Genomic DNA, 18273 nt, shown 5'->3' with positions numbered 1-18273 from the left:
GATGAAGATAAACTGCACTAGCAATAGACCAATAGTGATGAAAGATACAACCCTGGAAGAAGTGACTTTCTTTATCTGTCTTTGAAGCATTTTGAATATATATTGTGGAACGGATGAAAATGTCAAAGTCAAGATCCACAAGGCCAGAGTAGTTTTCAATATCTTGAAGAAAATGTGGATATCCAGGGACTTAGCAAGGAAAATCAAAATCAGAATTTTCAATTCACAAGTTAAAACAATGCTCCAAATGGCTCTGAAACTTGAAGAACAACAAAGAAGATATGACAAAAACTGCAGGTTTTCATCAACCAGTGCCTGAGAAGAATCCTAAAAATCAGACGGACTGACAAAGTAACCAATCAGTCACTGTGGAAAAACACCAACAAGGAATCCAAAATGACAAAAAGATGCAAATGGGAATGAAGGTGGATTGACCACACCTTGAGGAAGCCTACCAACATCATCAGACAGGCATTAAAATGGAATCCTCAAGGAAAGAGGGAAAAGCAATGTCCAAAGAACACATGAAGGAGAGACGTCGAGGCCGAAATTAGACAATGGGGACACTCCTCGCCAATGTTCCCTCTAATCTGTAAAGAACAGTGTGTGCAAAAACCTTGTGCTGAGCTATTTTTTTGCTCAGTGACAACATGTGTGCACTGAATTTTATATATAGAGGTATTCATTTTAACAGTTAGCAAAACAGAGTCAATAAGAACTTCGATCTCCTCGGCTTTGATCATTTTCACTCTTCTGCACTCTTACAAAACGTATGTAGCAGGCCTATAGCGGGCAATGAAGGATTTTCTACCCGTAACTTTTGCACACCGTGCATATGTGATTTGTTTGCTTAATGATGCTTTAAAAAGTCAAATTTCCAAATATCACTCCACTTTTTCCTATCTGCAAATTCTCCCAGCAACTTTTGCATCGCAACAATACACGCAGATAACACCAGTTTCTCTATTGTGCATAAATATTACTCGTAGCTGCACATTCCTGACTTCATGAGTGTTCAGTGTAGCAGTTTCCACTGTTTCATTAAGCCATTCCACTTTAAATGAACTAGCAGTTCTTTTGCGCTTCATCCCCTTTGCTTCTTTAAAATTCAACATATTGAATCAATAATTTCTTCAATAAAATGAGTATAAATGAGCCAGTTCTAAAATCTGCAAATCATCGCAAACTCCATGTGGTCAACAATGCCCATATCAGAAACAGGAAAAGGAACTGTGATTGTGTACCATCGTGAAATATATTTAACATGCCAACGACGTAGAGTGACAAACTTTTGTGTGCGGTTTAAATTCCTTTGGGCATGAGTAGCAAAAGATATGTGTGTGTGCAGATGTGCACACCTTAGAGTGAGTATTACTCCTTGTTTACCCTCAAGAAACTGGCTCAGAACCAAGGGCGATGGAGATGGGAGGTCATCGATGGCCCATGCTCCAATGAGTGCTAAGGGCCCAAGAAGAAGAAAGATTCATGGCTGTGTGCAAGAAGAAATCTTCCCCATTTCTATTATAAAAGGATTATCCCTTATTGTGAAACCATATCCATAGCTCTGGATTTTCCTATGGGAGGGAATATCTTCTCAGCATTCAGCCTTACCTGACCACTCAGAATCTAAAAGGTTTCAGTAAATTCTCCTGACTTTCATTATTAAAGGTCTAATCTGCCCAACCTTTCCTATTTTGGCCATTATTCATCTTAGAGGTCAGCCTGGTGAAATTTCGTTGAAACATTTGTGACATCTTCTGCAGGTTGTCTATCTCTTGCCATGTTAATATATTTCAAAACACAGTAAGCTCTTAGCATATGTTTTTGGTCCAAATGTCTTCTGGAAACCTAAATATACTGTATTTATGACTCTCCTTTGTCCACTCTATTTACTGCATTCTCAAAGACCACAAATAAAATCAATTAAACAATACTTCACTATCATAATATTTAGCCAAAGCTGTTTGGTTCTCTTTCTTTATAAAAGTTCTGCTACAGTTATTGAAATAATATTAGAAATAACAATTTTTCCAGGACTTCCTTAATGATCTTGTCAAGACAATTGGCCTATAGATCCTTGCTTCTGTCTCTCTCCTTTCTTGCATGGATCAGTTGCTTTTGTGATTTTCAAATCTATTGTGATCTTTAAAGAATGTGCAGGATTTTGGAAGATCACAAGGATCAGTCACTTTTAATCAACAATTTAGTAAGCCATCACCAGATCCAAGGGACATTCAGACTTGAGTCCCATAACTTTACATGTTATCTTTTGTCCAGTAAGTATTTAAAGATCTTTTCATCATTTTTATCCCCAGGTATTCCACTCTCGTTGCAATGTTTTAGGAGCTTCTACAATTGAGTCAGAAACAAAGTCTTTGCTGTTTTGTTAGCTGTAAACTTATCCTCTGAAGGGTTCCTTTTTTTAATATATTTGTAGAATCGGCTGCTTGTTTACTTTTTACTGGCTAGTTTATTATTAATCTGTTTTCACTTTTTATGTCATGCTTTACTGGTTCTAAACTTTTTGAATCCTCCACCGATTTTTACAATATTGTATGCCAATGGTCCCCAACCTCCAGGCCGCGGACCGATACATTGCCGCGAAGAATGCAGCCGTGCACCGGTGGCCAGGATGCACCCAGCACATCTTTAAGAAAAAAGCCAAAATAAACAAGCTAATTAATTAGGTGCCACCCAGGCTGACATTTACGTGTCATTTATATTACGTTAAATTGGTATTTAACAGCCTTGGTCTCAATATTGGCAGCACATGTAAAATGCTGGAGGAACACAGCAGGCCAGGCAGCATCTATGGAAAAGAGTAAACAGTCAATGTTTCAGGCCAAGACCCCTCATCAGGGTCCTGATGTTTGTCAATACTGGCAGTGCTGGCTATGGACACTGGCAATTTCACAATGGTCTTCCATTGATTGTGAAGACTTGCCAGAGGAGGTGCTGAATGGATCAGCTCCAAGATCTTTTCTTAATCTATCTTTTTTTTAATTTTAGACAATCTTAGCTTCAAAAATTTTTAATGGAAATTATTAAAATTTAAGGCCTAAGTTTCTTATTCTCCAATTGAATATGATGTCTATAGCAGACATCCCACCCTGCAAAAACTCATTTCAGGGAGGTAGCACCATCAATTTGCGGGAGACTTTCGGGAGAGGTGGGATATCTGCAATAGAGTAGCTCCTTAGCAGCTGGCCAGCTAGTTTAAATAACGGTAGATATGCTAATGAATGAATGACACCTGTTAAACTCATCTCAACATGTTTTTTACGGTCTTAACCCACCATGGGCAGTAGAAAAGTATTGGTGCAAACAGTGCAGCGAGCAACACTGTCATTATTTTGACCCTTATTAGGCAGGGGTACACTTTAGTGTAGTCTGGGGTGACGTACGTTTTATATATTTTTTGGAACACTCTACCATGGCGCGCCCTCGCTCGTGCTCTCTCTCTCGTGGGCGTTCGCACGCTCTCAAGCGCTCTCGCTTGCTTTCTCTCTCGCTCGCTCTCTCTCCCTTTCTCGCTCGCTCGCTCTCTCTCGCTCTCTCTCGTGGTCGCTCTCGCGCTCTCTCGCTTTTCTCTCGCTTGCTCTCAAAAAAATTGATTTCCGTGATATTGTATATAATTTGCGGGCATCACGGAGCCACTATTAATATGCGAGAGAATCCCGGAAGTTCTGGGAGAGGTGGGATATCTGCTATAGTGTTACCACCACTCTTCCCCAGGGGACACATTACGCTGTTTACGTCTGTTTCTGATCAGAAAACAAAGTTATTGACTTGTATAAATACTGAACATAGTGGAATTATGCTTTTCTTTAGCCAGTAATGAAAGGAAGAGAGAACTTTCAACATTGAAAGGGTTGGCAGCAGAGAGGTCATATTGCAAATAGAGAATTATCAATAGAGCACAAGCTTACGGTTAATTGGAATAAATGATATTAATTTTAATTAATGGGCATGGAATTTTAACTCATTATGAAATCATATCTTTAAATTCTTAAGCTTCAAAAGTGTTTGACAGGAATATAGGACAATATTTCAATTACTAAATCTTTGAATCAATAAATACTCTAATCTTGGCAAAACTTGAGAATAGTGCCTTTCCTTTCCTTGCAATCCCTTTCAAGAATTAGGACTATTTGCGGTTCAAATACTGGAACATTTGTCACGCATGTTGTCCAAAGCTTGGCTTGTTTGTTGATTTTCTATTTTTCTTCATTTTCTCTTTTTCAATAAGCAGTATCTAAGAGAGGCAAATGTCTTTGAAATGGGAGAATTCTTTATACAAAACTTACTTGAAAACTTCCCAGCTATCGGTATCAATACTAAATTTCTTCAGACAGGAAAGTTTTCAGGTGATCCTCCTGACACTTCTTTTGAGCTCCATAAATGGTTTGGCCTCAAATGTACTGGGCGTGGGAATGGTGAACATTCATCTATTATGCACACAACATGAATGACCCCATACAACTGTTTTTTAACAACTCTGCTTTCTATACCTGGGATGCTGACTGTGGAAAGAACACCAGCATTTGTGCAGTGCTCTTCCCATTTGATTCTAAGGATTAATTGGAGTTTGTGCTGATGGTACTGAACGAAGTATGCCCTGTGGTTTTACAATGATAAGGATTGGCATGACTATGGTATTGTATGCAGAGGGGTGGGGTTGATGGAGTTTGGGTTGGGATCCAAAGATGATCACCTATGTCATTATTTGCTTCCTTGGTAAGTAAAGTGTTCCATTTTATCTAGAACTCCTAATTCAACCTTGATATACGTAGATGTCCAGGGACTGGCAGTGGTAACGCCTTCCCTTTCTCAGCATTGGTGGCAAGTTCCAGGTATTTGCACAGAACTTGGAAGATGTTTAGAATGATCTGGACATCTTCTTGAGGGTGCAGGATTGCCAGTGTACATCTGTCTAATGACTCATAGCTCCCAGGTTTTGGACTTGGAATTCAGATAGGTAGAACTGAAAAGTTTTCCATTTATTTGTTCCTGGTGGAGTTTTAGAAGCAGAATAGCTGCAAGTAAAATGGAGAGAAGGATTTGTCTGTAATATACAGCTGTGCTCAACTCCGGCACTAATGACAAAAGAATCTATTTCGCAATCACTACATGGGACAATGGTGTTCATATGATTATAAACAAGAGACTTGTGATATTAATGGACTTCCAAGATAAGTCAAAATTAAGAATTGTGCAGGGTTTCATAGTCAATAGTGTCAAAGACCTAAAAGAATGAAAGTCATTCCTTAACATCGTCTTAGATTTGCCTGGCCAATATGTTTTCTTTTGCTGATGTAAATTCACACTGAATCCAGCAGGACTTGTTTAGACAGAGGAAGGAATCAATCCATGGTAATTTAAACATAAACTCCATGTTGAAAAGGAAAAAAGGTGCCACTTTCCCTTGTTCAACCTCTCCTCCTTCTCAAAAAAATGCTGATTCAATCATATCCACATATCAGCAGAAATTTCTTCCAGATCTTAATGTGAGATAGCTGGTCAAAGCTTGTACTACAGTATTGAAGGTCCCTGCTGGAATGCCATCTGGACCAGGGGCATTGAATTTTCTCATCACCTGATGACAGTGCAGGTTGCAAAGCTGATCTCTTCAAACTATTTGGGAATGATCCTGCCGGAAGTTGTTCATGTCTGTGAGATCAATTGTTATAGCACCTTTGCCACATAGGGTGATTACAGGGAATCCTGAGGATATATCAGTCACTGTTCCTCTGCCTCATACTTTCATGCATGGTGTTTATCAGGAGAACTACTGGTGTGGATTTAACCTGGGTGTCAGGAAATGTAGAAGAGGGTTGACCCAAATGCAGGGCAGTCAAGATGACTTAGCAGTGAGTGACCACATTAATAAATTGCAAAATAACAAGTCATAAGGGGCCACAAAACAAAAGAGAAAATGGATACTTAACGACAAGGTAACAAGGGGACTGAAGGCTAGGAGCAACTGGTTGAGGATGGCTGGTTCAATCGATGAACGAGGACTGTGGGTGAGAGCTGGGTTTAAATAGGTTGTACGTGATGAGGTGGAAACGAGCGGCTGGTGACTCCTGTTAGCTGAATCGAGACTGGGAGGCGCATGCCTGTACAGGGCTGAGCCCCGAGACTGCCGGTGATAGCCTCACCTGTTCCAATCACCCCTTGTCTATTGCTACATGGAAGGGTCTGGCACATGGTTTATTTTAGCATATACCAATCCTTGATCCTTTGTAGAAAATTAATACGTCCAATGGCAATGGTATACCACAACAATCAAATATGAATCCTCCAGCACTACCTTCATTCATCAATGTGGTTCTTCAACCATCTGCTTTCCTGTTCAGAGAGTAGAGTCAGATCATCTTCTGTCTTGTACCTTTTGACCTGATCTCCTTGGTCAAGAAGAAATGTCAGACTGAAGACTACATGACACTCAAGCTTCATTGGTAAAACACATCTCTATTCAAAACTACACAGCCTAGGTATTGCCATGGATTTGTGTGGTAGGGAAGCTTGCATTATTCGATTAAACATAAGTGTAATGCAGTCTACAGTACAAGATGCTAGGCTGGGTCATCCATTACAGTGAGGACAAATACAAGTTACCAGGTAAAAAGATGCTTTACAGATATTATTAAGCACCATTTTGTTCAGTAGATAATCAATGCTTCTTATAGCATCTGTGCTATATGGTACAAATGTAAATACTTACAATGGTGCTGGGTTTCCTCTAGCTTCACACTTGATAACAAAATCATCGGTTGGATATACAACATGCTTCTTGGGGGAATGCTGTGTTATAGTTGGAGGCTGCTGAACTGGAAAAATATTTTCAAGTAAAACATTAATTAAATTGCAATAATGAAATGGAAGGGTGAAATATAATTCCAAATCAATTAATCACTCACTCTCACAGTTAACTAATTCTACTGTTAAAGGCTTATGAGAGCTAAATTCAAATACCATATGAAATACTGAAGCATTAGAGGTCAAGTTGTTGAAGCAGTTCTCATAACTGAACACAGTAATGAAGTCGTAATGAATATTTTTAATAATCCATTTCCCAGAGTTATCACTTCTAGCTGTATGAAAATAATTTGAAAAATCTGCTTGTGATATTATGATCAGTACATTCTCAGAAACATTCTCTGCACTGCATGTAGAATTTAAATTGCCGCAATTCATTTGCGTTTATTTTTTTTTAATATCCAGGATTATGGTCGAGAAGATTCATGGAAACATTTAATTGTAATGCCTGCTTATCCAAAGATACTTGCATCACTGTGGGATAAATAGAAACACTCGATAGGATTTGTTAAGAGTAGAGGAAGTATCACACAACAGTACATTCTTTCAAATGAAATATAGAGCAGGAGTAGAACATTTCACCATTCAAGCCTGTTCTGACATTAAATATCAATAGGGCTTGTTATTCTAATTCAGTACCTAGTTCCTTCTTTCTCCTATGTTCCTTGTTCCCTCCAGCTCCCGCCCCCCCCAAGAAATACACGACACCTTTTTGCATATATTTAATGAGTTGGCCTCAAATGCTTTCTGTAATGGAAGATTTCACAGGGGTTCACAACTTTCTAGGAAAGAACAAAAGTTTCTCAACACAGACTTAACTGGCTAGCCGCTTATCATTCGGCTGTAACTCTATGTCCACCATCACCAGGAAATTTCTTCCTGTATCTACTCTGTCCAGTCCTGTTAGAATGCAGTACATTTCTCGGAGATTCCTCGATCATCTTCTAAAATTGAGTGAACATAAGCCCAACTGAGCTAGTCAGTCCCCATACATCAGCTTCCCATCCCAGGCAACAGTTTTGTCACAAGAGGTAAATATTAATTGCAACAAAATTAATATGGCAAATTTCTTTCAAGTTCTAATGTCTTCATTATTATGCTTGATGAATATACACATTTGTAATTTGTACTGTCAAGATTAGTCCACCAGGCAATTATATGAGGGATAACACACAAAATGCTGAAGGAACTCAGCAGACCAGGCAGCATCTTTGGAAAAGAGTACAGTCAACATTTCGGGCTGAAACACATCATCAGGACTGGAGAAAAATAGATGAGGAGTCAGAGTTAGACTGGGGAGGGGAGGAAGAAACACAAGATGAGAGGTGAAACTGGGAGGGGGAGGAGTGAAGTAAAGAGCTGTAAAGTTGATTGGCGAAAGAAATACAGGGCTGGATAGGGAGGAAACTGACAGGAGAGGACAGAAGGTCCCGATGCCACTCCTTTGTCCAATTGTCCCTCCCCACTGACCTCGCTCCTGACACTGATCATTACAAGCTACACCCACCCCTACACCTCCTTCCTCACTACCATTCAGGTCCCCAAATAGTCCTTTCAGGTAAGGCAACATTTCACCTTTGAGTCTGTTGGAGTCATCTACTGTACCCAGTGCTCCCTGTGTGACGTCACGTACATTGGTGAGACTGAATGTAGATTGGGAGACCACTTCGGCGAGCACCCACACGCTGTCCACCAGAAAAACTGGGATCTCCCAGTGGCCACCCATTTTAATTCCACTTCCCTTTTCCAACAATCCATGCCCTCCTCTATTGCTGCTATGAGGCCACGCTCAGGTTGGAGAAGTAACACCTTATATCCCATCTGGGTAGCCTCCAACCTGAGGACATGAACATCAATTTCTCGAACTTCTGATCATTTCCCCCCACCCCCACCATTCCCCATTCCCTTTTTCCTGTCTCACCTCATCTCCTTACCTGTCTATTACCTCCCTCTGATGCTCCTCCCCCTTTTCTTTCTTCCATAGCCTTCTTTCCTCTCCTGTCAGGTTCCTGCTTCTCCAGCCCTGTATCTCTTTCACCAATCAACCCCAGCTCTTTACTTCAAACCCCCCTCCCGATTACACTGATCACCTTGTGCTTTTTCCCTCTCCCCCCGCCTTCTAACTCTGACTCCTCATTTTTCTTTCTCCAGTCCTGCTGAAGGGTCGAGCCCAAACCGTAGACTGTTTACTCTTCTCCATAGATGACAGATGCTGCCTGGTCTGCTGATTTCCTCCAACATTTTATATGTAAATTGCTTGGATTGCCAGCATCTGCAGATTTTCTCTTGTTTGTAATTATATGAGGGAGCTTGGTGAATTCTAAGCCATTGATACAGAGGTGATAACAAAATGTTGCTATCTTTCACATTTTGTGGATTTTAGTCTCCAGACCTAAAATCTGCTGACCTATTTTTATCTGGAAAGAAGTTCCCAATGACTATCCTAACTGCACTATTGGGTCTATTATTCATTCCAGTATGAGACATCAGTGGTAAGTAAAGTCAGTATTTAGTTCATTTTCATCCATTCCTTAATAATTTGTTCACACTCGTACAGAATCATCAGGATTTGTTAACTTCCAGTTTAAAAAACGCACCTTCTTCCTATTTCTCAGCACAATCTGTATTCCTGATATATGACTCCCCACAGCTCTCATACACAATCAATCAACAAATGACTGTTAGGATACTTTATTCTATTTACACTCTAACATGAGCACTATAAAGATTTTCTTTTTTAACTTTTGTAAATTTATCTGCCATGGCCTAGAAATTTGCCTCAGTTAGTAATGCTAAATGGGCTGGCATCCAAAGTTCTTTCCACTGACTTAAAATAAACACAATGATATGGAATTAATCTGTTTTCCACCAATTACTGTCAGTTGTCTTGTCATTGTTTATCTCAGATAATGAACTATTTCAAATGTTATGTTCAGCCATTGCTATTTTTACCAATTATAAGTTTGATAGCAAACCTCTAATAATAATTTCAATAACATAATTATGAGATGGAACTGTGCATTTGCACTGTATATCATTTGGTATAGTTACAGTAATTTTAACCTGGCTTTGTGACAGTGTTCTGTGAGCTTGAGAAAATTATGTTGCAAGGCAGCTAGTCACAAAAATACAACTGCCAGCAGGAACAGAAAACTTAGATGAGCACAAACTCATCTCTATTGACTTAGATAATAATTCTACACTTTCTACTCATCTCACAATATGGTGTGAATGATTGAAGCCTTCACCTCAGCCTTGCCCCTTCCCTTCACCATGACCCCATACCCTTAATCCAGTGTACACTCCCCACCTTCCCGGGTTCCATTTGCTGACAGTTAAAGAAGCCCTGCTTGGATACTATCACTCTGCAGTTGAAGAAAGGGCTTATACATGGTGAGCCATTAAGGCCTGGTGCAGCTAATGCAGTGTGATAGGGTAAATAGACCGTTAAATATTTCACCGCATTGGATCCCCCCTGCACACCCTCCAAGCTGATAGTTCTCCATCCCTGCACTGCCAGCTTTTGTCTCATACCCATAATACACAAATAGATTTTCCTGGAAAGCCAACCGTTTTCTTTCCTGCTTCTTCTCCACTGAGCTTATCTTCTCGTACCTTGGCTCTATCCTGCATCACCTGGTCCAGTTCCTTCACACCTGCATCCAGGACTCCTCTCGTGCCCTCTGACTTTTTTACAACATTCAGTTCCCTGATGTCAACTGCCTCACCTAAGAAGCAAAAGTTCCTCTCTACTAAAACGTCCATCCGCATGATTGACGTGTACTTACCTCCGAATAACTTACTATTTGTACAAACGAAGAGTGTAGCCATGGCACTCATAAAGGCTGTGCCTGCCTTTTTGTTGTTTATGTGGGACAGTCCATATTCCAAGCTGACTCTAGTATTCCTTCCCAACACTTCCTCTGATATCTCTATATCTGTAATGGTGCTGCTTCGTAAACTCTTATGGAACTCATCAATTTTACCACCAACTTCTCCTGGACTCTTTCTGACACTGCTCTCCCTCTTTTCAGCATTTCTTTTTCCATCTCAGAGGACAAATTAGCCACTGATGACTACTATTCATCTATAGACTCCTGCCACTACTCTCCAAAATCTCCTCCTGACCTGTCTCTTACAAGGACACTATCTTCTTTTCTCAGATTTTCCACTTCTATTCTCCCTCTTTAAGATGAGAGCTTTCATTCAGGACATCTGAAATACCCTTCTTCTTCAGGAAACATGTCTTCCCCTCTGGTGTGATTAATAGAGTCCTCTCAGATAAATCCGTTTCCTACATACCTGATCTGATACCCTCTCTCTCCAATCAGAACAGAGAGTTCCTCTGATCCTCAACTTTCACCTCAGTAGGCCCTTCATCCAGCACATCATCCTTCACTACTTCTTCCAGTTACAACATGATCCCACCACAAATCACATCTTTCCCTCCCTCCCCCTACCCAGCCCAGTTACCTCTTCCACAGGGTTCACACTACTCATAACTCCTGGTCCACTCATCCCTTCCCACTGTAGGAGATGCAACACTTGACCCTATATGTTCTATCTCACCACCATCCAGGGACCAAACCAGCCCTTCCTAGTGAAGCAGAGATTCACAAGCATTTCTTCCAGCCTCTCCATTCTATTCAGTGCTCTTGATGTGACTCATCTACACACACGAGACAAAGCATAGACTAGGCAACCATATTGCAGAATACCTGCAGTCCATTCACAATGTCCACCTTGAGATTCCCGTTGTATGCTATTTCGTCTTGTCTTCCTATTCCTACCAAGCTCTGTCCTTGACCTCTCCATTGTCACAGCAAGGTCAAGCGTAAACCAAAAGGACACTAGGAAGCCTACAGCATAATAGTCTGAAAATTAAGTTTTCCAATTTTAGGTAAATCACACTCTCTGTGTTCCTTTCCTATTATCATCAGACCATTCATGATCTCTCTCTCATTGTTCACCTTTTTCATAACTCCCTCCTCCATTACTTAAACTCATCACCCTCCTCCACTTTGTTCCATTTGCCCATCACCCATATATATACCTGCAGTTCTTTTCCCTCAGTTCACCTTTCCCATCTCTTGTTCCATTTGGCTCCACCTGCCCATCGTCACACTCTCATCTAATTCAACATCATCTCCAAGCATCTGTCTTGTCTCTCCCTTTCATGTCCATACACTGGCTATATCCACTTTATACTCTCAGTCCTGAAGCTCGACATTGACCTGAAACGACAATTATCCCCTTGTCTCCACAATGATGTTTGATCTGTTGAGCTCTTCCAGTAGCTTGTTTTCTGCTCTGGATTTCAGCATCTGCAGTCTCTCCAGACAATTCAGAAAAAATTTTAAGCAGATGAAGACCAATGAGAGTTAGTGGTGCCAAAAACTTCACAAAAACACGGATTTCACAACACCACAAACTGGGTAAGTTACACCGAGCAGCAGGTTCAGATTAAATAGTCACAAAACATCAGCTCGGGTTAAATTCACAATTTCTCAACACTTCATTCAATGCTGCTGCTCCAGATGAAATGTTATTTTTTTCTGCTAGCCATGCTGACTGCGTGAAATAAAGTGAACTACAACCCTAAAATCATCTCGGTTGAAACATTCTGAAGAAAATTGTACTGAAATTTCATGCCTGCACAGACATAAATGATTGGAGGAGAGATAGCACACTGGTTAAATTGAGGTGTTCCAGCCTTCCAAAATTCTATAGTCTAAAAATACATCAGAACAGCAATCCCCCACTTCTGCTATTAGGCAGCCATTTAACTAGAAAAAGTCTGTCATTTTATTTGGTCAGATGGGAAGATAACCAATAATTGCAGTATTCGACCATAAAAATGAAGCTCAGCATATTTTGTTAGAAATATATGTCAATGTAAATTTAAAGGAAATTAGCTAATCTCTTATTTCATAATCACATTGAAATGTTGCTGAATAGATGGTCATGCTCCAGAAATCCTCTCGCACATCCCCACTCTGAGAAGAATTTCTTGACAGGTTCCACACAGTGAGGAAGGCGTCATTGTACATTTGGCAGACTTTGGAAATTTTCACAGATGCTCCTGCTTAAAGCTATCCAGGAGACTGCAGCCTGACAACACTGAGCACTTCGTTCTGAATGTTTTCACAAGGTTCAATGTAGTTGTTTCAGTAGGAATGAGCCATTTCTGGGATGCAACTTCGAAGTAAGGGTTTGTACAGTGAAACATTGGGCACTTAGGGGAAATGTAAATACAATTACCTTGTCCTGGGAAAAACATTTTTACATTGATCTCAAACTGGGCCTCCATAACCAAGCTATTAATGAAGACTGAAGGTCCATTCACATGACTCTCTCTGTCTCAGCTACAATCACACAGACTCTTGCAGTCACTTGCATTCTATTTGTTTTGCACATCCTATGTAATCCTATATAATTCATAGCATAGCACCATTACTGCAGCTCTGCACCTTTGTCTCCAGAGAGCTGGAGACTGCTGGGTGGTTCCATGAACATGAACATGACTTTGAACATGAACAACAACCTAGCCGCAGCAAAATTTATTATTAAGTTAGAACTTTTTGTACAGCTTATCAAATTTGTTAATACATCTTCGTTCCAGGATTAAGTATGCTACTATCACCAAACAGTAAAACTCTTTCAATTTTTTGATTAATTTTGACTATGTATTTTGTGATCAGCACTACAGAGATGCATGCTGTCAATCATCCGGCATGAAGGTCATGCATTTGCATTCAGTAGTGTGACTTATTCTTGATGTTTGGCATTCATCGAGGTAAACACAATTCTCCAATGTTGATGAATGAGAATACAGGACCCTCAGAGATTTTACATCACAAGGAGCTGCAAGAACATGACTGCCTTTGGCAGCTAATTTATATGACAGGTATTCCTACTTCAGCCTGGTTTCTTCCAGCATCCACATTACTTCTTTAATAACCTTGCTGACCTATTCCAGGGATTACAAGAGTCAATGCTGACAGAAAAATTCTATCCACCTGAAAATCTTTGCTGAGCATTCTTTATAAGGCAAATTTTCGAATCTGTAGGGTTATTGCTTTAAATTATTTACTACTCAAAAAGATTTATTATATGATCGTTAAACATACAGTGATTGCTTAACAGTTGCTTATCAGTGTTGGGTGTAATGAATGCTGGAATTGCTGTTTAGTAATCCACCACAATCCTCATTGCTGGTTCACCTTTATAAAATGAAGGAATTGACTGCAGTGTAAAGTGCGTGATGTCCTAATGCTTAAAACTGTTTGAAGATGCTGTGACCTAGGGTCATGATTATATAAAACCATATTTGTGTTTTAAAAATTTTAGAGAGGAAATGGAGGCTAATTTAAGTTCTCCATTACAATGCTCTTTGGAAAGAACTCGTTAGATTTGTAATGGACCTTGATTTCAATCTACTGATGATGAAGAAAATAAAACTGAGTGGGAGAGCAAGGTGTAAGAAATAAGTGGTGAGTGAAGGATGAATTATTGTTAAACATCTTATTGCATTGTTCAAACACAATAGTCAGTCAATTTGTATTGAAAATCTATAAACTGTACATTGACTTAAAGGTCGTGGTTTCATGCCTTTGGTTGAGCTTAACTCCTCTTATTTACTTCTTCTGATCCTGGATTCAGAAATTTTCATTAAGTTTTCAATGGAAGGTGAGCACTGGTGTGGAAATTTTGTCAGAAACAATTCTGAGTTGGAGTAAATAAAGAAATAAGATGCAATCCATGCACAGATTGTTTGTGAAGTACTACATAAAACGAACCTCAAGAAACAGATAAGTAGGCTTTACTTATAATAGGAAAACTTACTTCTTTCTTGAATGAAAGCTTTAGATCCAAGGAAAGGCAAATGAAAAATGAAAACAGCAGTTACTACTTTTTAGGTTCCTTTAATCAGAGAATGTATACAGTAAACAACCTGAAATTCATACTCTTCACAGTCATCCACGAAACAAGAGACCTCATAGAATGAATGATGGAACATCAAAGTCCCAAACCACATCCTTTTCAGAAGCAGCATTAAAAGCATCAACAACCAACACCCCCCCCCCGCCAACACACACACACACTCTCTATATTATCCAGTCTTTTCTTTAGTATTTTTGTAACCTGAGCATGAAAACTGAGTGGAACATTCAAAAAAACAATTACTTACTTGCTTGGTCATCTATGAGCTTAAAATTAATGCAAAATTACCTATTTGTAGATAATGACAGACATTTTTATCACCTCCAATGGTGCTTACTTTTCCAAGTTTGGGTTAAAAATTTTTTTACATAAAGTTTTGCACCGTTTAGATTGGCATATTTAAGAGCATAATTTTAAGCGTACCTTGATTGTTAAGTTTCTTTCAATTATTTCATTCATTGGTTTGAAACAGTCTGGTGAAATTTAAGTTTAGACTCGTGTTCATCTGCCTTATTGTGCATAATTCCACTGATAGGTTAATTCGAATGGTTTTAGCAGAGTAAATAGAGGAAGCTAGTACTTCCCAGCTGAGACAAAACAGACAGCAACATAAAAATATATTGCTACTAGCAGAATTGGTTGTCCTGGTGCCAACAGTCTGGCTTTTGATAAAATCCCAGCTTTAAATTCTACTTGGATAACATATTGCGTTGGAGTCTAAATCCCTGCTTTCTATCATAGAAGGCAGCAGGATCAGGATCTACTGAAGTATAGGTTACCAGTTCAATCTCATCTGAAAATTTAACAGCCAACAGTTAATTTAATTTCCTCTAATTACACTGTAATAAAACCACACAAATATTAGATTAATCAGACCCAAAATTGCAACCAATTCAACAATTAATCAACTTAACATCCTCAAAAGATTTGCCAGTCATTTCAGGCATACATTTCTTATGAAAATTTAGAATGTAAATTATTGGAAATTTTTGATCGTCTTAATCATACTGTACCTTCTGATATTTATATGCACTTATGAATCAAATTGTTTTCAATTATATACTTGTATAACTTAATAATTAAAAAGAAAACCATAAACATTATTAGCAACAAATCCGTCAACTAGTGTGTAAAACACTGGATAACATAGCTATAACATTACATTTATTAAACCACAATGACAGCTACTTCATTAATTGTTCAATTATCTTTCTTATTATAAGTAGCTAGTTCTTTTTTATACTGCACATATAAGACATCCTGGTAATGAACATTTATGCTGCCATGCCCAGCAGCCACATTAAAAGCCTGAATAATAGATCAAGTCTCATCAATAATTTATTGCACGTCAGTAGCTGGTTGCAACTGGATCAGAAAATTACAAAAGCTTGATAGGATTCTGCTGCAGATTTCTTGGCAATAAAAGGGATTATTTTTTACTACTTCAACTCCTTAATATTAAATTCACTTTTTGGAAACACTGATTTTTCCAAATATCCGGAGTGCTTCATTTTTCATCAAAATGAGAGACAAGAAGATTGCTGACATTGATAGCAAATTTATACATATTATTTCGAACTGGACTGTTCAAAATCACAATACCAGAGGTACAACTGTAGCATTCTAATTAATGAGGACTTCCTAAAATTCATTAGCTTATATGGATAAGATGGGAAAAGAACTAATACCAATATAGACACTTAAAACTAGATATTCAGACCAATGAAAGTGATATAGAAAGCAAATATTTAATTCATTTTGTCTTACCCTCTTCTGGAATCTCCATGGATGAACTCCACTTAGACCAGCACAGCAAACATAATAGGAAACTTCTTGTGCTCAGTAGCATCTTCAACAATTGGGAGATTAGACAAGATCCAAAAGAAAATGTGAAGATTTCTCCTGTGATTCCACTGAGTTGCAGTTCAGCCTAGCGTATAGCCATGAGTCACACTGACCAGAATCTAGAGAGGTACAAAGGGTGAAAATTAATCAGCATTAATCTACATGCAGTCCAGGACTTAAACTGAAGTAAACCCTAATAGATTGCAAGGTATAATACATCTTACCATCAATGTAATTTAGTCCTTTTTTCCTCGCTGTGAATGCAAGATTTTTGCATTAAAATAAGATGCCTTTTTCTTATATCCACTTTCTCCCACAGGAGAGGCGTAAGTGCAAGTCTACTTTTCTCAGTTTGTTCTGATTTCACACAGATAAACAGAACATTGAACTTTATGCAATCAGATTACTATGACAGCAGCGATAGGGTAAAGGAAGTAATTCACACCGCTCCTTTTGGGATTTGTTGTGACTGCTAGAGGGGATCCCACTTTACAGATATTCCAAAACCACTTTACAGATATTCCAAAAAAAAGATTCAAAATATTATTTAGACATGAATGAAAATAAAGCCTTTGAAAATAGTTTCTTCGAAAATATGTACCATACATTAGAATCTCGATACCTTCAGTTAACTTCAGCAAAATATCACCAAGAAAATTTAAATTTAGTAAATGGTATTTTCTCTTCTGTGGGATAATGATATCATAGATTAGCAAGCAAAATCGATTTTTTTGCAAAATCAATTAGCTTTTGCTAATATATTATAAAAAGCATGAATACTGCATCTTCGTTTCAGGTATGAAAGAAACTTGCTTACTACGTAAGGTATTCTGTCCACCAGTCACAAAGAGTTGCTAAACTAAAGGAAAGGAATTTAAGTGGTACTTGAAACCCCTCTACACCTCTCAAAAGCTGCTGCTAAGGTAGATTATGATACAGCACATTGTCAAACTAAGAAGCTCATTAGGGAGATAAACAAGATCAGTGGGTTCATTCACAACACAAAGCAATTACAGAAAAAAATGATTCTAAATCAATTTTCAGTTGGGTGAAAATTGCAGTCGGTCATGGTCAAAAGAGTGCCTTAGGCCTAATACCAATGACTGACAAGTCGGGTGCTCCTGGACAAGTCCATGAGGGTTTGCTTGGGCTCTGGAGAGACTATCATAATGAGCTGGTGTCAGACCTGTCAGATTATGGCATGCGGCTATATGCATGGTGGTCGCGAAGCTTGCTTGGAATATTCATGCTTGTGCACATATCGGCAGAAGCATGGCAAATCAAATCATACTGAAATGCAGAATACTCAGGAAATTACAAGAAACGTCTCAAATATTGCGCCCAACTCAATGGCAAAAGTTAACCAAAAAATTAAAAGATAAAATTGGGCTGAACGGTGGAATTAAATATGGGACAGGACATCTTGTTGTTACATCCTCACCCCTCACAATGCTACATCAATTTTTCTCTTCCTTGTCCACTGGGTGACCAACCCTCCCATGCCTTGCTGATTTTGCTTGGTTTAAATGCTGTCAAAGGAGGAGTCCTGTCACTGTCCCCACCTGCTGTTTGGGGAAAACATTTTAATTGTGGATGTTATTCCTTTGTTGAAGTATTTTAAATATATTAGAAGAGACTGGCTCACTGAGAACACCTTATTTT

At 38.9% G+C, this 18273-nt stretch overlaps 1 protein-coding gene across 2 annotated transcripts in view; it reads right to left on the bottom strand.

The window, feature by feature from the left end:
• The window catches only part of chl1b (cell adhesion molecule L1-like b), a 945006-nt gene that overhangs the window by 580979 nt on the left and 345754 nt on the right, over nt 1–18273 (bottom strand). For both annotated transcript variants that reach the window (XM_063067891.1, XM_063067890.1), the window contains 3 exons: nt 16534–16730; nt 14668–14685; nt 6728–6833 (listed from right to left, as the gene is read on the bottom strand). In XM_063067891.1, the coding sequence (XP_062923961.1) occupies nt 6728–6833; nt 14668–14685; nt 16534–16615 (206 nt within the window). In that variant the 5' untranslated portion in view covers nt 16616–16730. The remainder of the gene's footprint in view (nt 1–6727; nt 6834–14667; nt 14686–16533; nt 16731–18273) is intronic.

The sequence above is a fragment of the Mobula hypostoma genome, chromosome 15, assembly GCF_963921235.1.
Source record: "Mobula hypostoma chromosome 15, sMobHyp1.1, whole genome shotgun sequence".
Lineage (NCBI taxonomy): Eukaryota > Metazoa > Chordata > Chondrichthyes > Myliobatiformes > Myliobatidae > Mobula > Mobula hypostoma.
The sequence above is the reverse complement of the archived record's forward strand: the minus strand, read 5'-3'. Positions and strand labels throughout refer to the sequence as shown.